Source organism: Trachinotus anak, unplaced genomic scaffold, assembly GCF_046630095.1.
Source record: "Trachinotus anak isolate AG129_WGS33_773 ecotype Australia unplaced genomic scaffold, CSIRO_AGI_Tana_v1 ptg000001l, whole genome shotgun sequence".
NCBI lineage: Eukaryota > Metazoa > Chordata > Actinopteri > Carangiformes > Carangidae > Trachinotus > Trachinotus anak.
The window spans coordinates 15,141,923-15,165,607 of record NW_027273852.1 but is presented as its reverse complement, the minus strand read 5'-3'; the positions used below and the strand labels follow the sequence as shown (position 1 = coordinate 15,165,607).

Below are 23,685 nucleotides of genomic sequence, written 5' to 3'. Positions count from 1 at the left end.
TGCTTATCCTTCATGAGCACAAAGGGAGCAGGTTGCTGAGGCCCTGGTCATGAAACACCCCTGTTTGAGGGACCCAGTGTCATCCAATGGTATATATGGATGGCAGAACAGCCTGAAATACAAGGTTGGCAATTTTAGAGCAAAGGTGAAGCACCTTGGATTACCAGAACTAAATGTAAACTGTCGGAAGAGAAAATCAGCTGCAGATGGACCTCCAACTAAAAGCTTGAAAAAAGCTAAGAAATCTGAGGTAAACTATCTCCCACCTCATCCTCAAGGTGAAACTGATGAAACCCTTGAAAAGGAGAGAATAGAGCTTCTCTATGAGTACAAGAAGAAGGACAACACCAAAATCATCAATGAGAAGATGGCGAAAACCTTTTCACTGCGTCGAAATGATGTAATCTTCAATAAACCAGCTGTGACTGACTTTAAAGCTCGATGGCCTGCCCTGTTTGAGTTTTCCCAGGTATGTTGTACATTTTAATTGTCTTCTCCAATAGAGGTGGTAATGGTAAAGTTTCAAAGTCTTCAGCCTGGCATATGCCAACACAAGTAGCGATGAAAAAAATATTGACTGCATTACCTTTGAAAACATATGAAGACGATGTTTACCTGATGTAACCTCTCTGATTACCTGTGGAAAAAACCTGATGAGACTGTCAGAATAAAAGCTAAACTTACCTGATTACCTGTGGTGGGGCGGGGATGAACAGTATTCCTATCTAATGAAACTGAAGGACAAGATTTTAACCTGATTACCTGTGGAACATTCCTTGCAAAACGCATGACCCCTTAAGAGTTGCTTTCAGTGGAGCCTTAGTGTTCTGTTTTTGTTGCTCTGTGTCTCTGTAATTCTTGTATCTCGCATGATGTTTCTCCATCTCTCGTCTGACCTCTTTTGCAGATCGAGGAGGAATTCCGGAGGATTACACTGAAGTTACTACAGTCCACATTCCTGGGAATTCCTGGAATACACGCCCAGACTGTTGAGCCTCTACAGGAGGAAGGGAGGCGCTGTTGGGAAGAAACTTGATGAGACCCTTGACATGTTAAATGAGGCATGTACTTATTGCACAACAGTTAAATTGTTAGTTATATGTATTAGCTTTCTGATGTCTGTATTTAGCATGATCTCATTTCTTTTTTATAGGACAACAGCATTGAGTCCAGAAGAGAAGCTGTGATCAGAGGCCTCATTCTCTACCTTGGTGAAAAGACAGAGGAGCTAATCAAGGACTACAAGGTAAAGAAAACTGTTTCAAAGCCCTGCCTGTTTGAGATGCGATTGTGCAATCCAGGATAGCTGATGGCTTAGTGGTATTTTAATTAAATAGATTTTTATGAGTGCCTATGTAGAAATGGATGGAATTTTATGATTTTAGCATCTAATTATTAACAATGCTATCGTCAAAGTTGGAAAATTATCAGAGAGATACCAAGAGACTTGTATGTGAATGTGCTGCAAATTTACTTAAAATGGCATTCAATTGCATTAAATTTAAATCTGTGATACCCTTAGACAGTCTTATGAAGCTACAAAACTACCAAAGCAACCAATCATATCAGTCTGATCTCCCATGCGGGGAGAAAGAGTGCTAAGAGAGCTATACTATATCAATCATTCACATTGGTATACAAGAGGGTTTTATTCTTTCTGGAATATTTTACAGGTTTTTGATGATGACGATGCTGCGACTGTCCAAGAGGCCCTTACTACACATGTCCTCAACATCTTCGTGGTCAGCAAAGCCAGAGATGAAGATCTTCCAAAGCAAGCTGGAATAGCCATTGAGGGAGCAGAGGTCCTTTTTGGTATCCCTGATGTGGCACGTGCTTGTACCTACCTGATGGGCCTTATCTATGCCTTGGAACTAAGGTACCCTAACAAACTGAAATACACCTTTGAGGTTTTTCAGAAGATCTTCTTAGAGCTGGAGGATGTGAACCAAAAGGTGTCCTCCAAAGTCCATGATCTCAAGGCCAGTTTACATGCATAAAAGCCATAAAGACATTGCTAGAGGTTTTGAGTGAGCTCCCTCTTGTCAAGGTTTACAGTTGTCGGTTTTACATTGCATCTTCTCAGGTTTTCCACCACGCTTCTTCAGTTTACATTTTTATGCTTTGAAGCTTGTATATGCTTAAATTTGTTATGTGGTGTAAATTCCATCAGTTGTCTGCACTTTAAATGGCTAATATAATTCGGCTCAGCACAAGGAAATCATTGTAAGCGACCTGAGGTGTATTGTTCAAGGAGCTTTTGAGGCACTGCTACAGGAGGAAGATCTATATAGAACAGGAAAGCTCTGTACAGTTTTATATTTTGTGAGGTGCTGGATTTTGTGTTTTTTGCACAATCAATGTATTGGTCAGATTTTGAATGTAGCCGTCATTTGATTAGGATGTTCAAACCTTTAAGGTCACACTTTTGATTGGGTCTCGTCCCTGCAAGTACTTCCTCAGGATAGACAGAATGGATGTTTGTTTTGTAGAACATGTTTGCGGAAGTTCACTTTTCATTAGAAGAACCATTAAGTAATAGGATGTGAATCCCTTGAGTTATGTGTTGGGTCATAATGGAGTTTATGGTCTTATTTTCTTATCAAAGTGTTTTTGGTATATCGTATGTTCTATGCCGTAAATACACTAAAATATTACAACACATCTGGAACTATTGTTAAACAAGGTAAACAAGCCCTTTTGTTTTGTTAAGTTGAATAATTGATACCAGATGTTGTTTGAATAATGTGGGCGTTGTTGCAGAGTATACAGTATTAGGGCTGGAAAACTAAAAATAATTTTCATTATTGTACAATCTATTGTACACAATTTTTTTGTGTTTCAAATACATGGGCCAGACATGGCCATCAAACAGGCAGGGGGGGTCTGGCACCAAGTAGTTCCTTGAGCACCTCCTCTTTTTGCATTCTTCATATGGGATGGAAATAAAGTAACGTTGCTTTTTTTCCAATTAATTGGTTTTTGTTTTGAGAAAATGGTGAAAAATGTTTCCCGAAGCCTAAGATGCAACTCAAAATGTTGTTGGGATCGCAAGCCATGAGTTCTGAGAAGAACAATGGAGAGGCCTACAAGCCACTCCAAGGCCTGAGTGTCAAACCATGCATCCTGAAGGGAACAATAGAGAGGCCCGCGTGCTTCTCCTGAAGCCTGACTGGAGCCATGCCTCGTGAGGAGAACAAAGGAGTGAACTACATTTCCCTCCAGGCTATGGGCCAAAACCACCCCCACAATTCACAGCTAGGTGTAAAATTGGAGTTTGAAAGAAAACTCAGCAAAGGCATTGGCCGAGGCCAGGCATTCCCAGCAGGGATCCCCGGTGACGTCACTCAGGTAATAAAAGCTGCGCTGCGACCCTCCTCCTGCGCTTCATTCCCGTGCACCAGTTACAGTAGAGAGCTACTCCAGCTCTCTCCGCGACTCGGCTGCTGAAAGGGAGCAATCTGCCAACATCTGACCTTTTTCCAGAACTTCTTCAAGCCCAGGTCACAGTCTCCAACTCGCAGGCCGAGCGCACAGACTGCTGTGTTTCTCTTCTTTTCGGATCCGACGTAGATCGCTGTGCAATCAGCTGATTTCACGTCCTGTGAGGACGAGCGCCGACTTTGTTAAAGACAAACAAAGTTCACCGTCCCTCATCTGTGATCTTCCCGCTGCCGCCGAGGAACTCATCACTGTCATCGCCAGGAGCGAGACACGACCCGCCGAGCTCCCGGCCGAGGACCGAGCTCCCGGGCGAGGACCGAGCTGTGGAGACCCGGAGACTTTCTGTTCTAACTCCGGAGGATCGGAGCAGCTCACAGTAAGAGGCTGATATCTGGGCAGAGACACAGTTAGTGTAGCGTGTTGTATTGCTGCTATCTGACTTATAAGTGCTGCATATCCTGTTGTTTAGATCGTTCACTGTGACCAGCTTAATAAGCCAAATATCACTAGTTAAAGGACCAATATCCGACCAGACGAGCTCCGGTTCTCTGGCTCCGTTATTGTGTAGTGATGTTGTGGTGATTATTAACTGTGGTGACGATCTCTTGTGGACTCTTTCCTCTCTTCACCTCTATTCTCCCTCTTTCCTCCCAATCACGCACCTCATCCACATCTCTCTCACATTCAGGCCCTAGAGTGTGATCGTGTCATACACGTAAGGCTCAAGGCCCCTCCCTTTGTTCTCGTGTTCACACCATTCACGCTCTGCGGCCAGCCGCCATCTTGGCTCTAGCGAGTACCTCACTCTGCCGCCATCTTGGTTCCTACTGACACGTCACTCACGTGACCTCGCCACATCCTCTCTCTCTCTCTCTCTCTCACACACACACACACACACACACACACACACACGGTTGTACATATGTGTTTTGCCTGTAATCACCTAGTTAGTAACCAATGTTTGTTTTAGTTATAGTTGAATTATAATCGGTTTAATATCAAGTAATGTTATTTTGAATAATTATTACTCTTATTAATAAATCCTGTTATAATTTAACTCGTCGTAGTCTGTGATTATTGTGATTATATTTGTGACAGCTGGATTCACAACAGTCAGTGCTCGAATTTACCCTTCAACCAACCTTCTGAGACTGTATTCTGAGCCATCAATTTGGTCATTGGTCCCTGGTGACAGGGTGGTGCCCCGAGGTTACTACTTGTAGTAAACATTTATATATATATATTGGTGATTATCACTGATAATCATTAATATGATAAGCCAATAACCAAATTGCTCCTACCTGTGCCCTAACAATGTCTTGTTTTAAAGATTAATTGATGATTAAAAATCCTATAAAAAAAAATCTGTGATGAATTGAGTAATTGGCCACTTAGCAATTAAACAACTAATAGTTGCAGCTCTATACAGTACACTCAGTTATTGCCCAGTTCAGTGGCAGTACATGTATGACATGAGTTTGGAATTTTGGGAGAATTTGCAATAAAATATTTCAATTTTGGTGACTTATGACCTCTTGATTGTGTTGACCCTATGACCTTTCCTCTAGTGCAACTCTCACACAATTTGCTGAGTGCACCAGGGAATTCACCCTCTTAATTTTTTTGTTATGTCATTTTTTTCTAGCACCATGGGGCAAAAATGTCAATTTTTATATTGGACAGCTTGACCAAACATAGATCACATACTTGATTTAAGTAGCTCAGCATAGCAAAAATATATCATGTTTTATCTACTGAGAAAAAGTAAGGCAACTTTTTGCATCATTTTGTCACGTAGATCAAACAAGAGTTGTCTTTGTATGTACATTAATTTTGCAAGTCATGTTAACTTACATTTGCTAGTAAAGTCAACTCACGTTTGCTATCAAAGTCAACTTACTTTTGCAAGTAAAGTCAACTTACATTTACAGCTTACAGCAACTTAATTTTGCAAGTGAAGTGAACTTACCACAACTGAGTTCACTTTGTTTGCAAAAGTAAGTTGACATCACCTGCAAAAGTAAGTTGACTTTACATGCAAAATTAATGTTGTACATACAAAGACTACTCTTGTTTGATCTACGAGATAAAATGATGCAAAAAGTTGCCTTACTTTTTTTAAGTAGATCAAGCCCTGTATTTTTATCAGTGTAGGGATCATGTGGCATATTCCTAGGGCCCCACAGGCTAACAGGCTTGGGAGGGTTACTTTAAAAATGTTTTCCGATACAGTTACTGATTATCTATGGTACGACGTTGCCATTTGGCAACAAACCCATTTTAAGCCTGCTACATACAGAAAATACATCTCCAATTATGATGCAATGCATTAAAAGAGAGGTGGGGTTCTAAATAAACCAATAGCGGTGTTTAAATTTGTCACATGACTTTCTGGAGGCTATTTTGAAGCCCTTTTCTGCAGATGTCTTCACAGGGAGGAGCCTCGCCATTTCACTCCTCAAAAATCATCTGAAAAAGTGTTTTAATTACATTTTTTACCCAGGAAAAAAATACATACTCAATAATAGGTGAGTTAAGTTCATTATTCTGTAGCTTCTTGCACTGTACTTGATCATTAAATAACAGAAAAATGTAACAACGCCCCCCCCCCCCCCCCCCCCCCCATTAAATTGCCTGAAATCGTAACTTCCGCTGGTGGAGTTTTATTGTGAAATCGAACAGGAAGTAGTCTACATTCAACCTCCGCTTGACGACTCACATGACCGCAGGAGTGGAAAGCGTCGACACCTGGCCTAAAGGTAGAAAGGCATTCAGAAGCGTGGGCAGCAGCGTGTTCAGTAAGTATTAAACATTTTATTGATTTATAGCGGTTTATATTTATTTGTTCATTCAAACTATCGTCACTTTTGTTTGAAGGCTATTAGCTAAGTTATAGATAGCATTAATTAGCAACCATGCTGTCAATTAGCAAGCAAGTTGGTTAACAAGTTTTCGGCTACCATGATGGATGTATTCACTTAATTTAAAAGTCAGTATACATGTAGAAAACTGTAGGCTTTTTCAAGTTTAAAGGCCAATTTCTGGCAAATTCAACTCTAGTGGATATATAAATAAATAATGCCAGTGGAAATGAGATCCCAATGATTTTATACGAGAATATAGAAGACAAGAAAAATTAAGCTATATGTTAAGTGAAGGGACCAGTGCTTGAGAAGAGATAATTTTATTCTTTAAGTTTATTCTTATTTATTTCACTAATTAACAAAAGTCACCATTTCATATCTTCGATTTAGGCTGGACTTCACATAAAATGAGTTGGAATAGCACAGTTTAAAATACAGTTTATGTATTTTTACAGTAACTGAAACCATAGCTCATGGCATGTCCTTTTTTATTAATTTCTCTTCAGTTTGTCATGCCGCCCAGGCTCAGTCCTCTTAAAGATGCCTGTCAACACGTTAGTTTAAAGACTGACAAAACACAGAAACTGGAGGTGAAATTCATCAATGCAGTGAAAGGTAAGATGATGTCTTATGTCTAGATGATGATGATAATAATGATAACTTGAATTTCTACAGCACCGTTTAAGAAACTGAAGGACGCTTTTAGGTTATACCATAGCCACAATCATATACACTGGTGAAATGAATGAATGAATGAATGGAAATACACACTCAAATGATTTTGCAGTGGATAGCCTGAATAAGTAAGGACATACCATTTTTATAGTGACAAAAGAAGCATCTGGTGAGCTCTGCTTCTGTTGCCTCCACACTGACTCTGCTGACCGTGCGCGCACACACAGCATGTCAGGGCTGCAGACGAGTTTCTCTCACTTGTGGGCAATGAAGTCGGCGGTGATCAGTGTAGTTTGTTATTATCAGTACAAGCAGAGCAATTCGCAACTTTAATGAGTGTGGTTCAGTTTGACATTATTGTCAGTCAGTTCGAAAAACATTTAATTTCATTCAAATTGAAAATTAATATTTATAGTCTATATGATATGAAAATAATAGTCATTAAAATAGCCGCCTGGACTTAATTGTGAAGTCAGCTATATGGCTGGCAGCCAGCGCTTGTGGAAGGCCCTGCACTCTCCTCGGTCCTCCCTTGAACCTGGAAGTTGTTTGAGCTCCGCCATCTTTCCAGCTGTCTGATGTCTCTTTTATCTTTTGTCCATCGAGGAGAGAGGAAAATAAGGATTGTAGTATATATGATTTTCATTCTTTTTTTGTAAAGATTTCTTTTATTTTTTCTTGCAGGACGTGGTTTGTTTGCTGTAGGTGAATGAGACTTTGTGGTTGAATACAGGGGTGATTTGATAGATGATGCTGAAGCCAAGAGAAGGAGAAAAGTTTATCACCCCTCATGTGCTGCATTTTTCTTTCTCTTTAAGTGGAGAGGGAAAGAGTGGTGGTAAGATTTAAAATTGCACCTCATCTCTTGTATATTCCTTTATGTACTTTGTATAAATAGTTAAATTTGATATAAGCTTGCATGGTTAGTGTCTGCCATTTAATAATGTGATACCGTAAGGAAATACATTAAATGTTTAAATATGGCAAAATGAAAACAAATATTTTGCACAGGACCTGGCCAAGACATTATTTTTTAATTAAAATTGTTTTCATTTTTCTCTTTCTCTTGTCCATTTTAAGTATTGATGCATCCAGAGAAGATGGTTCATTTGGCCGTCTAGTGAATGATGACCACAGACGTCCAAATTGTCGTATGAAAAAAATTGAGGTGGAGGGAAGCCCACACTTATGTCTTTTTTCTATAAAAGACATAAAGGACGGTGAGGAAATCACCTATGACTACGGAGGCGATGACTGCCCATGGCGAATGCAAGTATGTCTGATGACTGCACATTATTTAAATGTGTAGAGCTTGAGAATGTCTCAGAATAACATTGTGTGTGAAGTGTCTTCATTAGTGTAGTCTTCTTACAGTTAAGTCCAATGCCTCAATGAGGCAAAAGATAAAGGAACTTTTAAGATGGATGTGAACCTGTCTGGATATTTTCCTTTGGCCCAATTATTACTGGAATCTGGCACATTTACGACGTCCCCACACTGCACTTTTTATGTGACTATTTGTGTTAAATCCAGAGATGCTTGGTCCCCATAATGGATGTTAACATGGTGTGTAAAATGTCCCCATTAAGCTTGTTGTATTGAAGATGTGCGACAGAAAACACTCTTTAGTCTTAAATATTACAGTACAATTTGGAGATTGCTTTTCTTCTAAAGTCTGGTGTTTTGGCATGTATTTAAGTTTAGAGATCTTTAAGAACATGTCCTTATCTACTTGAAGATTATGCAGTGTTGACTTTACATTGACCTTAAGGTCTTCATATGTATATTGTCTTTTCCTTACAATTCATTGCAGATGACATTGTCTGCCATGGATACTCATCCTTAAATTGTCCTTTCCTTACAAATCATTGCAGATAACATTGTCTGCCATGAACACTCATCCTGCAAAGAGCTCCCATCCAGCTGTCATGTCTGAGAAGCAGATGGAAGAAGCTTCATGTCCACAGGACACTCCTCAACAGGTACCTTCACCTTCATCACTTGGTGTTTACTTTTATAGCCTCTGAAAGTTTGGTTTTAGCAATTAAAACAAGCAAATGAGCTCATTTTGAGGGTAATGTACTGTCAATCAGGTCTACTAACAGTTAAGTCCAATGCCTCATTGAGGTAAAAGATAAAGGAACTTTTAAGATGGATGTGAACCTGTCTGGATATTTTCCTTTGGCCCAATTATCACTGGAATCTGACACATTTACGACGTCCCCACACTGCACTTTTTATGTTACTATTTGTGTTAAATACAATCCAGAGATGCTTGGTCCCCATAATGGATGTTAACATGGTGTGTAAAATTGTCCCCATTAAGCTTGTTGTATTGAAGATGTGCGACAGAAAACACAGGATGACTCCTTAGTCTTAAATATTACAGTACAATTTGGAGATTTCTTTTCTTCTAAAGTCTGGTGTTTTGGCATGTATTTAAGTTTAGAGATCTTTAAGAACATGTCCTTATCTACTTGAAGATTATGCAGTGTTGACTTACATTGACCTTAAGGTCTTCATATGTATATTGTCTTTTCCTTACAATTCATTGCAGATGACATTGTCTGCCATGGACACTCATCCTTAAATTGTCTTTTCCTTACAAATCATGGCAGATGACATTGTGTGCTATAGATACTCATCTTTAAATTGTCTTTTCCTTCCAAATCATTGCAGATAACATTGTCTGCCATGGACACTCATCCTGCAAAGAGCTCCCATCCAGCTGTCATGTCTGAGAAGCAGATGGAAGAAGCTTCATGTCCACAGGACACTCCTCAACAGGTACCTTCACCTTCATCACTTGGTGTTTACTTTTACAGCCTCTGAAAGTTTGGTTTTAGCAATTAAAACAAGCAAATGAGCTCATTTTGAGGGTAATGTACTGTCAATCAGGTCTACTAACAGTTAAGTCCAATGCCTCATTGAGGTAAAAGATAAAGGAACTTTTAAGATGGATGTGAACCTGTCTGGATATTTTCCTTTGGCCCAATTATCACTGGAATCTGACACATTTACGACGTCCCCACACTGCACTTTTTATGTTACTATTTGTGTTAAATACAATCCAGAGATGCTTGGTCCCCATAATGGATGTTAACATGGTGTGTAAAATTGTCCCCATTAAGCTTGTTGTATTGAAGATGTGCGACAGAAAACACAGGATGACTCCTTAGTCTTAAATATTACAGTACAATTTGGAGATTTCTTTTCTTCTAAAGTCTGGTGTTTTGGCATGTATTTAAGTTTAGAGATCTTTAAGAACATGTCCTTATCTACTTGAAGATTATGCAGTGTTGACTTACATTGACCTTAAGGTCTTCATATGTATATTGTCTTTTCCTTACAATTCATTGCAGATGACATTGTCTGCCATGGACACTCATCCTTAAATTGTCTTTTCCTTACAAATCATGGCAGATGACATTGTGTGCTATAGATACTCATCTTTAAATTGTCTTTTCCTTCCAAATCATTGCAAATAACATTGTCTGCCATGGACACTCATCCTGCAAAGAGCTCCCATCCAGCTGTCATGTCTGAGAAGCAGATGGAAGAAGCTTCATGTCCACAGGACACTCCTCAACAGGTACCTTCACCTTCATCACTTGGTGTTTACTTTTATAGCCTCTGAAAGTTTGGTTTTAGCAATTAAATCAAGCAAATGAGCTCATTTTGAGGGTAATGTACTGTCAATCAGGTCTACTAACAGTTAAGTCCAATGCCTCATTGAGGTAAAAGATAAAGGAACTTTTAAGATGGATGTGAACCTGTCTGGATATTTTCCTTTGGCCCAATTATCACTGGAATCTGACACATTTACGACGTCCCCACACTGCACTTTTTATGTTACTATTTGTGTTAAATACAATCAATCCAGAGATGCTTGGTCCCCATAATGGATGTTAACATGGTGTGTAAAATTGTCCCCATTAAGCTTGTTGTATTGAAGATGTGTGACAGAAAACACAGGATGACTCCTTAGTCTTAAATATTACAGTACAATTTGGAGATTTCTTTTCTTCTAAAGTCTGGTGTTTTGGCATGTATTTAAGTTTAGAGGTCCTTCAGAACGTTTGTTGATGTATTGTAATGATAACATGGCGTGTGAACTGACCCCACAAAGCTTCTTGTGTTGAAGATATTCTGATCACCTATTATCCATGTTGAACAGTATTTTTTTCGTATATTTTCAGGATTTGTCCATGTATTTTTGTCCATCAATATAAAATCTTTCCTGTGATAATGAGAAATGAGAACTTCAGTAGCCTCTCAATTTCTCTACTTCATAAAATGTGTCTGTACCTTATAAGAATCATAAATGTAGGAAGCTTAACCTGAAGATTTTTTTATTGTGCAATTTTTTCAACCATAGAATTGCTTTTTTTTTTTTTTTTTTTTTTAATAACCTTCTACATCAAAGTCAGAAACTTATCTAACCCAGTGACGTAAACAAAATTTCCAAATTTTCTTCCTTAGTGGAGCTGGGGCATAGTGATATCATGAATGTTCAGGTCAAATTTACCTTCATACATTTTTTTAAATCTTTTACTGCAGAATTACTTACTATGTTGTTTGTGTTTATAGTCTCAACATGACTTCTGTGATGAAAGTGAAAATATTTTACCAAGACTAAGACGGACAAAAAGCATTATAGTAAGTCCTCAATTAAATGCCCCAATCAGCATTGTAGAAATGTTCCACATACTTTCATAAAGTACATGATTTGATGTGATTGTTTAAAGAAAATAATTCTCAGTCACCTTTTTTAATTTTTATCTTTCAAAAAAATCTCTTAGATGAAAGACACACATCTTGAAGACACAGAACTCTATGATAGCTCATCAGTCAGTGGAGATGATGATGACTATGTTCCAGATTCCAGCTCGAATTCTGAAGACAGTGATGCTAGCTTTGATATCACCCCAAGAAAACGCCCATGTCTTTATTCTCTGCTAAACCCTGGCTCAAATATGCCCAATGAATGTGACACCACAACACCTGAACTGGACATCAACCCTGTTGAACTTGATGTAGAGGAAGAGCCCTGCTCTGAACTCGACGTAGAGGAAGAGCCTGTCTCTGAACTTACTGCAGAGGAAAAACCCTGCTCAAGTCAGGACATCAATGACAGGCTAGTAGTTCGTGCTCACCAAAAAAAAAATGGCAAGAGCATCTACGACAAGAGACAGTATTGTTTGTATTGTAGAAAGCCTTATGCCAAAATGGCAAGACATCTGGAACGTGCACACTTAAATAAGTTAGATGTAGCAAGAGCTTTTAGCCTTCCAAAAGGGTCAAAAGAGAGAAAAACACTATTAGAATATATCCGGAACAAAGGCAACTATGCCCATAATGCCACTGTAATGGAGTCAGGAAAGGGGCAACTTGTCCCACGTAAATGGCCATCAACACAAGCACAAGGAAGTGATTTCATGCACGGTGCATACTGCCAAGGACTTTTCACACAAACTGTCCTATGGAGACATGCGAATTTGCAAACTCAAGATTGGACCAGTCAACACAAAACCTGGCAAGAACCGTGTTCAGGCTCTATGTGCATACACTGGGCCTGTGCCTTCGCATATCAGCAGGCAGCTGTGGGCAGTTATCAGTTCCATGAATCTGGATCCTGTCACTGAAATAATTAAGAATGACCATGTCATTATTGAATATGGGGAGCACTTGCTCAATAAATGCGGAATAACATTAAAAAGTCAACAGTGCATCCGTGAAAAAATGTGTGAACTGGGACGACTGCTGGACAATGCCAGGAAACATACCCCATTAAAAAAGATGGAGGATTTCATTAATCCTGCAAATTATCTGGAGATGGTCAAAGCTGTTAAAAGTACTTGTGGCTATGAGAGCCCTACAAACACATTTTCCATTCCATCACTGGCAACAAAACTTGGAAATGCTTTGGTAAAAGTCAGCAAGCTCTTGAAAGCTCAAGGACTAATTTCCAACAACCAAGAGCTTGTAAAGGAATCTTATTCTTAGGAATATTGTTGAAGCAAAGTGGAATGCACCCACTCTAATGCCCTTTACTGAGGATGTGCAAAGAATGCACCAGTTTCTCTCTGACACGCAAAAAGAATGTTGCATCACACTGTCTGAAAGTCCCTCTACAAAGGCCTGGATAGACCTGGCAAAGGTATGTTTAACACAGACCATTCTCTTTAACAGACGCAGAGAAGGAGAGGTGGCAAGCATGCCTCTGTCTGCTTTTTTGGCAAGGGACACGACTGATCACCATGAGGATTTGGACTGGGTACTGTCGGAAGTGGAAAAAAAGCTCTGCAGACATTTCTCCAGGATTGTGACCAGAGGAAAGCGAGGCAGACCAGTTCCAATTCTCCTGACCCCGACAATGCTCCATGCTTTGGAACTCCTCGTTCAGCAAAGAGAGGCCTGCGGGGTTCTTCAAGACAACATTTATATGTTTGCAAGACCTGCAGCTTTGTCACATCTCCGTGGCTCAGACTGCATCCGTGGCTTTGCCCAGGCATGTGGTGCAAAGTGCCCCAAGGCATTGTCATCAACCAAACTGCGAAAACATGCAGCAACTCTGTCAACAGTGTTGAACATGACTGATACGGACATGGATCAACTAGCCAACTTTCTTGGTCATGACATCAGGATCCACCGCGAGTTCTATAGACTACCTGACAAGACACTGCAGCTGGCAAAGATCAGTAAAGTTCTTCTGGCTCTTGAGAGCGGGAGATTGGCTGAGTTCCATGGAAAGAACCTAGACGAAATCACAATAGATCCAAATGGTATATTTGATTTTCACTGAGTTGAATGTATTCTTTTTTGTTTGTCTGACTGTATGTATAAGCTTGTCATGTCTCCTGCAGAAAACGTTATGGGTTGTGATGACGAAGATGGATGCGGACAGGATGGAGATCATTCATTTGCTGTTGATGGTATGTTTCATGTAATTTCAAAAAGAGTAAGATGGTTGTTTTTAAGGTACATTTCCTACATGGGTAGGGAAGTTTCATACTAGCGTAGTATACAGTGTAAAGCATCCTCAGTGTAATATTGCAATGTAGTAGTTCTTTCACTCTGTTTAAAGCCTTCAGCAGCCTTACTTCCCATGTATTACTACCAGTATATGCAACATCTAACCAGCTGCTGAGAAGCTGGTTAGATGGAGGTTGTTGGATTTATTGAGCTTCATGCAAGAACATTTTTATATTCTTATTCTAAATGGCTTACTGTTCACTATGAAATGTGTACTGACAAAATCTCAGCCTGGTAAATGCTAAGTGTTAAAGAGGAACTAAGCAGGATTTTTCCCGTGGCTATGCTACATTTTTACCTTAATTAAAAAGCTCCAGAGTAATTGTGATACTTTGCTCCATGGATTGATTTTTCACCAGCTTCACCAGCTGCATTTGTTTTAAAACAAATGCACATGGCCGGGAGGAGAGTTAGCAAAACAGAGGAAAAGCAACCGGACTTGCATAGTTCCTCGTTAATGTTGACCATCAGCATAAGCACTAAAATGACCACATGTTCCACTGATTTATTTATTTATTTTCATTCAAACATATTGTGTCTGTATTTCATAGAACCATCAGCAGAGGAAACTGTTGCAGGTGCTGTGGGGAATGAAAACTCCTCAACAGGCAAGCAACACAAACAGCCATCAGCAGAGCATGGAGCATCCTCTGGTGACAGTCCTGTGGCACATTCCTCCAAAGGTGATTTTTTATCATTATTGCATAAATATCACTTGATTTGGAGACAGGAGATAAATGATAAAGACCACTACCATCTTTCACCCCTCAGTCTGGTGGCCCCAAGTACTGATGGACTATAACTAAGGAGGACTTTTGCCAGTCTTTTTGGGGTGAAATTAGTAATTTTGCTTCAAGAATGGGCAAACTGAAGTATCTAAATATTACGCCAAACACTGCCCTAGGCAATAGGGGTGTAAATCGCCAACTTTATCACAATACGATATATCGATTTCTTGGGATGATGATACTATGTTTGCCGATATCACAAAGTCTGTCGATACGATACGATATCGATTCAATTAAATTCACAGGCCTGTGATTAATATGATGCAATATCATATGCCCATCTAACACAATCATTTACATTTATATCAAGTGCAGTTTCAAATCAAATCAAATTTAATTTGTATAGCCCAAATTCACAAAGCATATTTTGCCTCGGAGGGCTTTACAACGTGTACAGTCAGCGACACCCTCTCTTCTTAGTCCCTCGGTTCTAGTGAGAAAAAACTTGCCCACAAATAAACACTTTAAAAGGGAAAAAGGTGGAAGAAAACTCAGGAAGAGCCACAGAGGAGGGATCCCTCTACAGGATGGACAGACATGCAATAGGGATGTATCATTACACCCCTACTAGACAACCATAGATATAGAATCAGATATCTCATTAGCCACTTTGTCTCTTTTCATCTCTTTCATTAGCAAGTTAGTTGAATGGTGACCGTTCACAGGCTTTGATCATCAATATGCTGGGGGTACTGATTGACACAAATGAAACAAACTTTTGTCAAGTAAATATTGGATGCAACAATATGATGTGAAATAGATGTAACCTCAACTTGATCATTTATATTGTATAGAATATTTAGATTTAGTAACAAATGAAATGTATTGTTTTGAAATGCATTATGTCTGTAATTCATAGTACAATCAGCAGAGGCAACTGTTGCAGGTGTTGTAGGGAATAAAAACTCAACAGGCAAGCAACACAAACAGCGATCAGCAGAGCATGGAGCATCTTCTGTTGTCAGTCCTGTGGCACATTCCTCCAAAGGTGATTTTTTTTCTTTATTATTATTATTATTATTGCAGTAATATCAGTTGATTTGGAGACAGGAGATGAATAAAAAAAAAAGGCTTTCACCCCATTTTTCACCCCACAGTCTGGTGGCCCCAAGTACTGATGAACTGTAACTGAGTACATTTGCCAAAGTACTGTATTTCGGTACAAATTAAATTTTCATTTTCCTAACAAGAATCCATTTCATATGGGGGAGACCTTAGAGAATTTGGAAAACATGCAGTGCTTCTGGTGGGGAGGAAAGGCAGGGAGATCAGCTTAATAGGAGTACTGCATGGCAGACTGAGACTGGTTCATGAACAGGAAGTGCAGGCCGGAGGACAGGGCTCTATGTAGTAGTCTAAGTCTATAGCACTGTAGTTATAAATTGGTAGAGGTCTACCTGAACCAGCCCCATCTAAAAGCTCTGTCGTAGACGAAGGTTTTAAGCCTGGACTTAAATGTAGATAGAGTGTCTGCCTCTCTGACCTATGGAGAGAGCTAATTAAAAGAGCCCGGTAACTGAAGGCTCTATCTCCCAGCCTGTTTTTAGAGATACTGGGAGTCACTAACAGACCTGCATTCTGGGACCAAAGTGCTCTGGCAGGACAGTAGGGAATAATGAGGTCTTTCAGATTAAGTCTAGAATGGCATCTGATCACAAGTGGTGGCTCGGATGTACACTTGTGTTAGCTGTAAACTGATTGACTGAGAGCTGAACACTGAACAAATCACTGAGGACAGATGCCTATCAGCTCTGATCAGCCTCATAATTTCATCTGTACTGTATGTACTAACGCAGGTCTTTGAACTGTAGCTTCTCCCTTATACTGTTACTAAAACCTTTATTTTTGTCTCCTTACAGGTAGAGCTCCACAGAAAAGAACACCCTGGCAGGCGGCAGAGGTTAGGGCAGTAGAGAGGCACATGAATCAGTTCATCTGATCTTGTACTGTACCATCGAAGAGAGATTGCGAGAAATGTTTGAGAGCTGAACCTGAAGCTCTCAGTAACAGAAACTGGCAGAACTTGAAATATTATGTCTACAACAGGATTACAGCCCTAAAAAGGAAAATGCATCCTAAATAGTATGGCAAATACAAAGAAAATGGTTGTGGAGAAGTTTGGTCTTTTCTTAGTCTTGTGAATAATAACATCCACCCAGTTCCAGCCTCGTGGGAGTGCTCCTGTATTATCTGTTCTGTTCTGTAAAACTTAAAGGAGAAATCTGGTGTGAAATGGACTTGGGGGTGTATTGAACAATGATAACAAGTATGAACTGTTGTGGAATAGCCCACCTCCATTCACTCCCTGAAGTACAGCACTTTTATCTTTAGCGCTAAGGGCATTACCATTGTAAGCCTGCAGGGAGCATCGATTAAAAGCGCTGTATTTTGGAATGGTAAGAGTGAGTTGGACTATTCGACAAAAGTTCGTACACATTATCATGTTTGAATACACCCAAGTACATTTCACACCGGATTTCCCCTTTAAAATAGAATTTCATGAAGCCAATTGTTCAGTTTGGCAGATATTTCTTTAAAAGCTCAAGTTTTTATCATCACACAGAAGTTGTTGAACTTGTGCATGTGTATGGGTTTTTTTTTATACACAATGTTATTGTCATTGCAGAATTTTGATTTTTTTTAAATTTAAAAGTCCTTATTTATGCAATGTAAACAATTTCTCTTTGACCTTGCGTCATTAAAAAGGTTGTTCTATGTTATGCAGGTCAAATGAGTTTGATATCTGGGTGGGGTGGTGTTACGCGCTGACTGAGTAGTAGCAAAGTCCTTATAGGCAAATCATGTAACTGGTTATTTCAGGCTAACAAGACCAGACACTATCTAAATTCATGAGGGTAGAGCCAAACCTTCACTTCCCTGGTCAGTTCTGGTCATAGAAATGGTGGTGGATGGTGGAAATGTCCAGTAGTTGTGTCCCAGTCTTCCCTGCTGCCTTTTCCACCTTCAGGAGAGCCTACTGTTCTGCCTTCGCACAGCTATTAAATCACACTCTATGGTATCAGGGATTCTGCATGATTCTAGGTGCTGCTATAGTAGATGTGAAACTTGACATTATGTGTGACATAATTTGCCATTTAAATATGAAATTAAATATATTTATATAAAATAATTTAAATGTAAAAATAGGTCCCCACTAGTAATGTAATAGTAATATAAATCTGTGTGAAATATGCACATTTATGCAAATAGGGTCCCCTCTTAACAGGTTAACTCGTTTTTCAGGAAGTCCCCATAAAGCGTGAGGAAACCAGTACATCGACTTTTCAAAGATTTTAAGGTGTGTTTAGGCTCAGTATCCATTGGCTACCTTACCTAATTTTTTTCACACTTGTAGAACCTCTAGAAAGGGTGGTCCCCACAAGTGATGATCAAAAACTTGGTCCCCATGAATTATGGAAACCAGTATGTGTGGGTGGGTGTATTTGAGTTCTCCTGGTCTCAATTTGTTGTTGGGTTCTTGTATTGCCTGTGTTGCTGTATCACTTGGGCGGTCCACCTCTTATGGTTTTATGGCATTTGTGACTTGTCTCTGATTTATTGTTTTGTGAAGCACTTTGTAAACCTGTGTTTTTAAAGGTGCTATATAAATAACGTTATTATTATTATTATTATTATTATTATTATTTACAGTTCGTATTATGCTCTGTTCATTACTGTCCCGTCTAAATAAACAGGACATTTGAATTTACATTTAGGCTATGCAGTGTCGTTTTTAATCATATTTTACACTGGGGTGCCTTGAGATTTTATGCCCTTTTGAAAGGTGCCCTGACCGAAAAAAGTTTGAGAAAAGCTGATTTAGATAACTGCAGAAAATAAGGTCCACAAAGTGTATTTACTTTTGTTTTACTCCGTCAGAGGAAAGCAGGCTGGAAACTCAAATATGCTAATTTAAGTCTGTGATCAGCTCAGATCTACAGAATGTTATTACAGAAAAGGAAGGGAAACCCAACCAAAATTCAAATATGTCTGGTGCTGTATTCAGTGCTGTAATGTCTAATTTCAATTCTAATCATTCACTCTCTGTACTAACCTGTAGTTTTATAGTTATATGGCTGTTTTTAAACGATGTAGCTACGTTGTTGTTGTAGTAGTGGATTGCAATATGAAAAGGTGTTTTTATACAGTTTTTCTTCACAAACTACAATAAGGAAATCGTCACCCAATCTCAAATTTTGTAACTAACAATTAGACTATAACATTAAAAAATATATATAATTTAGGTGCAGATGTTACTAATTCAAACCATCACATTTAATTTAACCTCTGTTTTCTGCATGATTCTTGTAAAGTGTAAAATGGGCTCAAAGTGATGATCCAAGAAAAGATTAATCAAGGGGAACTGGACTTGGTTTTATATACTTGAAGACGTTTCTGAATAACCAGTGAAATGACTCAGGTATTTAAACTCTGTGGGGTCATTATCAAGGCCATTAATGTCACTTCGCTAGTGCTCCTTGGTTTTGTCTTTAGAATCATTGAGTCATCCAAGGCAAACTGTAAACAACCATCGTATTTGGGGTCACATGAGGCCAAGTGTGAAAGGTCGTTAACCCATTCAGAGCTAAGGCGCCCTCTTTAAAAAAAAAAAAAAAAAAAACTACAACCTTAGCGTTGTTTGAAAACAACCTCCTAAAACCTGAGGCCTTTCTAAAAAACTTGACTTTCACTAAAACCTTTAGCAGATAAAAACAAGAAATTAAAAACATTTGAGAGATTTAACTTTTGTGATTGTAAATCATTGGCCTCTGCACCAGGGGTGAAGTGAAAGATGGTCTGTATAATGAGGATGACATCCATGATTTTCTCAGGCCTGGAGGAATATCAAGCAAGACAATCAAAATGCTGGTGTAACAGCTGCATCATGACCATTTGTACTTTTGGCAACATTCATCTAATGTAGCACATTCATTCAAAAGCCAGATTATACTGCAGATGAGTGAAAGCTGTGACTTGTCATTTAAATTTCTACAGACAATAAGGGTACATTTTTAGATGCTTATTAGCTTCACACATAGAAAATCTCATTTTGTGGTCCGACCAGAGCTGGTCATGCTGAGATTTTTGCTTGTTCATACACTGATAGGCACAGTGTGAACGCGGACCCCCACTACCAGAAATTATGTTGTCAAGATTCCCACATTTGAGGAATAGTTACAACTGTTGAAACATGAAACAAAAGCAATGCACCAGAACTGATTGTTCTGTGTGAGATAATACAGTCCAGTGACACACTACACAACAACTAAAAGAGCTCTGGTGGTCTCTGCTGGAGAACAAAGCTAACTGCACAATTCAACCCCTACACTGAATATTCAATTCAGCTACAACAGAATTTACTTATGTTAACTCTGTACATAATGCATTCATTTGCTGTGGACTGTCGACCTTCGGAGGATTTCAAAACATCTCTCATCAGGACCATCACTAAACTGAAGTGAACAATAACACATTGTTAGTGTCTTCTTAATTGAATCAGTTTACTTCCACATCTGGCTTATTCACTACAGAGAGCCAAGAGGGAATGTGATTTCACATTCACTGGAACATGATTCACAGAATCTGAATTGTATCTGACTAAATCTGGTGGTGTTTTAAAACAAATAAAAATTTGAATGACAAAAATATGAGTCACAGTGTATTAATAATGTCAAAGGAACAGCCTTTGCTTCCTAAATAGTGGAAAACAAAATCATTCTGATTCATTGAGAATGGAACAGCTCAACAGCACCCAAAACCAAAATTATTACAGTGTTGTACTATAGTTATTCTATATATGAGCAACTACTATCACATAGCTGTTAAAAGATTCTGTTTTTCTATTTCACATTTTATCAGGGGAGAGCGCGAACGCAGTCCCCCACTACCAGAAATTATGCAGTCGAGATTCCCACATTTGGGGAATTCGCAGGGGTCAGCACAACCGGAGTGCAATGGTTGAGCCTCACCCTGGGTGAACCACCCTCTTGATCATGGTATCTCCCCTGCCAGGTAAGTATGAGTTGTACAGCTCACAGACAGGGGAGTCTTTCACAGACAAACCATTCTGACTAATGGGGTTGAAAAGGTCCAAATTAACTAAATTAAGGGCAACAGGTGCTGGGGAAGCAGCAGGAATTCCATACAGACTATATTTCTGAAAACAGGCTAACAAAAGTTATTTTCATTTTATTTGATACATAAAATGTATTTCCCATCATGCAATGCTGTATTTCCATGACAAAGGCTGACCTAAAAATCATCTATTTTTTCTATTTTACCTTCTAGAAATGAACACCAGCTTAACTGTGAGTTAAAGTGAGCCAAAAGTAAATCAGACTACACAAAACTTTGTTTGATCCACATTTGAAATTCAAAGAAAGGCATAAAAACTCTCAAAGCACACGTTCCCCCTCTCATTACAACCACTTCCTGTCTCTTTGCTTGCTGGCGGAGTGTAACTGACATTCCTGTTACTGCCACCTATTGCTCTGGAGTGGGAACAACACCGTTTCTTCAACATTTATCAATGGTTCTCTGTATGCAACGCAGGGCAAGAAGAAATCATTTAGATAATCTGTCAGGGAAAAGCAGGCTGGAAAACAGCAGCAGTAGAAATAATGTGGAGTGCAGTTTTACTTCTGGAGAATGAGCTAGAGTAACAATCCGACTCAAATGATGGTTCATTTTCAAACTATAGTGCAATGAAGCTAAACACTATCAAATAGACAGTTTAAAGATTTACCAAGAATAAAGAGATGTTTTCAGATTCTTCTCAAATATGGACAGGAGAGTCAACACAACACATTTCCTTTTCTCCTTGTTGCACTCAACAGTTGCTGGATCCAGATCCAGAATCTGAATTGTATTTGACTAAATACAAGTGAGAGTGTATTAGTAATATAATCTCAGGAACAGCCTTTGTTTCTTAGATTGTGGAAAACAAATTATGATTCTGATTTCTACTTTCATTGATAATGACAGCTCAACAGCACCCAACACCAAGATCATTATAATGTTATACTATAGCTCTTCTATATATGAATGACTACTTTCATATAGCTGTTAAGAGATTGTATTTTTCTGTTTCACATTTTATCAGGGGAGAGCGCGAACGCAGTCCCCCACTACCAGAAATTATGCAGTCGAGATTCCCACATTTGGGGAATTCGCAGGGGTCAGCACAACCGGAGTGCAATGGTTGAGCCTCGCCCTGGGTGAACCACCTTCTTGATCATGGTATCTCCCCTGCCAGGTAAGTATGAGTTGTATGACTCACAGACGAGGAAGTCTTTCACAGACAAACCATTCTGACTAATGGGGCTGAAAAAGTACAAATTAACAAAATAAGGGACAATGGGGGCTGTGAATCAACAGGAATTCAATAAACAGACAATATATTTCTGCAAAAAGGCTGACAAAGATTTTTTACATTTTATTTGATTTAAAAAAAAAAAAAAGCCTACATTTCCCATCATGCAATGCTGTATTTTCACAACAAAGGCTGACCTGAATTCATTTATTTTATCTAATTTATCTCCTTGAAATAAACAACAGTCCAACTCCAAGTTCAGGAGAGCCTAAGCTAAATCAGACTGCAAAAAACTTTGTTTGATCCACATTTGAAATTCAAAGAAAAACATTCAATAACCTCAAAGCACATTTTTTCCCTCACATTACAACCACTTCCTGTCTCTTTGTTTAGTGGAGATGAGCAACTGCCATTCCTGCTACTGCCACCTATTGCTCTGGAGTGGGAACAACACTGTTTCTTCAACATTTATCAATGGTTCTCTGTATGCAACACAGACCAAGAGGAAATAATTAGGATAATCTGTCAGGGAAAAGCAGGCTGGAAAACAGCGGCAGTAGAAATAATATGGAGTGTAGATGTGCTTCTGGACAATGAGCTAGAGTAACAATCCGACTGAAATGATGGTTCATTTTCAAACTATAGTGCAATGAAGCTAAACACTATCAAACAGACAGTTTGAAGATCTACTAAGAAAAAAGATTTTTAACAAGTGATGTTGATATTCTGTCAAGTTCTCCAACAAAAACTGCCTGGTAATGACCAGATCCAGTCATAGTAAATTACCTTTGTTGCTTACTGATGGGAGATGCTGCTCAGCACTGGACTGCTGTTATTGGTTTGGATGTTAAAAGTCCTTCTCTCCTCTTCCACCTCTGCAATTGGGCTGAAGAAAATGAACAAGGTTGACATCCGTGTTCTTCATAGGCCTAGAGAAAGATCAATCCAGACAATCAAAATGCTGGTATAACAAATGTATCATGAGCCTTTGTACTGCTGACAAAGTTAATCTAATGTGGCACATTCATTTGATGGCCAGATTATAGGATTTATGTGGAAGCTGTGATTTGCCATTTGAAAAATTTTACAGACAACACAGGCACATTTTTAGATGCTTGTTAGCTGCAAACCTAGAAAATCTCAAATTGTGCTGCAGGTTACAATGCATCCCACCAAAACGGGCTTCACTGAGATTTTTGCTTTTTCCATGTTCTCAGGGCACAGTGTGAACACAGTGCCCCACTGCCAGAAATTGTGCTGTCAAGATTCCCACATTTGAGGAATTGTTGCAACTGTTGAAACATGAAACAAAAGCAATGTACCAGAACTGATTGCTCTGTGTGAGAGAATACAGTCCAGTGACACACTACACAACAACTAAGAGAGCTCTGGTGGTCTCTGCTGGAGAACAGAGCTAACTGCACAATTCAACCCCTACACTGAATATTCAATTCAGCTACAACAGAATTTACTTATGTTAACTCTGTACATAATGCATTCATTTGCAGTGGAATTAAACTTCGAAGGATTTCAAAACATCTCTCATCAGGACCATCACTAAACTGAA

General features: G+C 39.1%; 1 protein-coding gene, 1 long non-coding RNA gene and 2 other non-coding genes across 27 annotated transcripts in view; 1 reads left to right on the top strand and 3 right to left on the bottom strand.

Annotated features, from left to right (window-relative positions):
• Positions 1-6,057: 6,057 nt before the first annotated feature.
• LOC139622555 (uncharacterized) lies at positions 6,058-20,521 on the top strand. Of its 9 annotated transcripts, none has more exons than XM_071479968.1 (7): positions 6,058-6,242; positions 6,815-6,923; positions 7,668-13,768; positions 13,850-13,918; positions 14,570-14,701; positions 15,666-15,794; positions 16,666-20,521. In XM_071479968.1, the coding sequence occupies exons 3-7, from the start codon at positions 13,027-13,029 to the stop codon at positions 16,743-16,745; spliced, it is 1,152 nt and encodes a 383-aa protein (XP_071336069.1). In that variant the 5' UTR covers positions 6,058-6,242; positions 6,815-6,923; positions 7,668-13,026; the 3' UTR covers positions 16,746-20,521. The 9 variants fall into 9 exon arrangements, with proteins under 9 accessions (XP_071336069.1, XP_071336084.1, XP_071336047.1 ...); XM_071479983.1 differs by having other exon boundaries at positions 6,058-10,575; positions 11,574-11,642; positions 11,786-13,768; XM_071479946.1 differs by having other exon boundaries at positions 6,815-13,768.
• A 141-nt stretch (positions 20,522-20,662) lies between these two features.
• Positions 20,663-20,826, bottom strand: LOC139626501 (U1 spliceosomal RNA). Its single transcript, XR_011692319.1, has one exon. It is a non-coding gene; the product is annotated as a U1 spliceosomal RNA (small nuclear RNA).
• A 1,075-nt stretch (positions 20,827-21,901) lies between these two features.
• Positions 21,902-23,685, bottom strand: part of LOC139622598 (uncharacterized) — a 31,666-nt gene continuing 29,882 nt past the window's right edge. For all 16 annotated transcript variants that reach the window (XR_011691350.1, XR_011691332.1, XR_011691334.1 and 13 more), the window contains 2 exons: positions 22,905-23,047; positions 21,902-22,600 (listed from right to left, as the gene is read on the bottom strand). This is a non-coding gene — a long non-coding RNA (uncharacterized lncRNA). The remainder of the gene's footprint in view (positions 22,601-22,904; positions 23,048-23,685) is intronic.
• On the bottom strand, positions 21,906-22,069 carry LOC139626878 (U1 spliceosomal RNA). Its single transcript, XR_011692448.1, has one exon. It is a non-coding gene; the product is annotated as a U1 spliceosomal RNA (small nuclear RNA).

Excerpts from the sequence above, each read along its gene's own strand:
- LOC139622555 (XM_071479968.1), top strand. The coding sequence starts at position 13,027 with ATGCCCTTTACTGAGGATGTGCAAAGAATGCACCAGTTTCTCTCTGAC. Across the intron at positions 13,769-13,849 it reads AATCACAATAGATCCAAATG|AAAACGTTATGGGTTGTGAT; the intron begins GTATATTTGATT and ends TGTCTCCTGCAG. Across the intron at positions 13,919-14,569 it reads TCATTCATTTGCTGTTGATG|AACCATCAGCAGAGGAAACT; the intron begins GTATGTTTCATG and ends TGTATTTCATAG.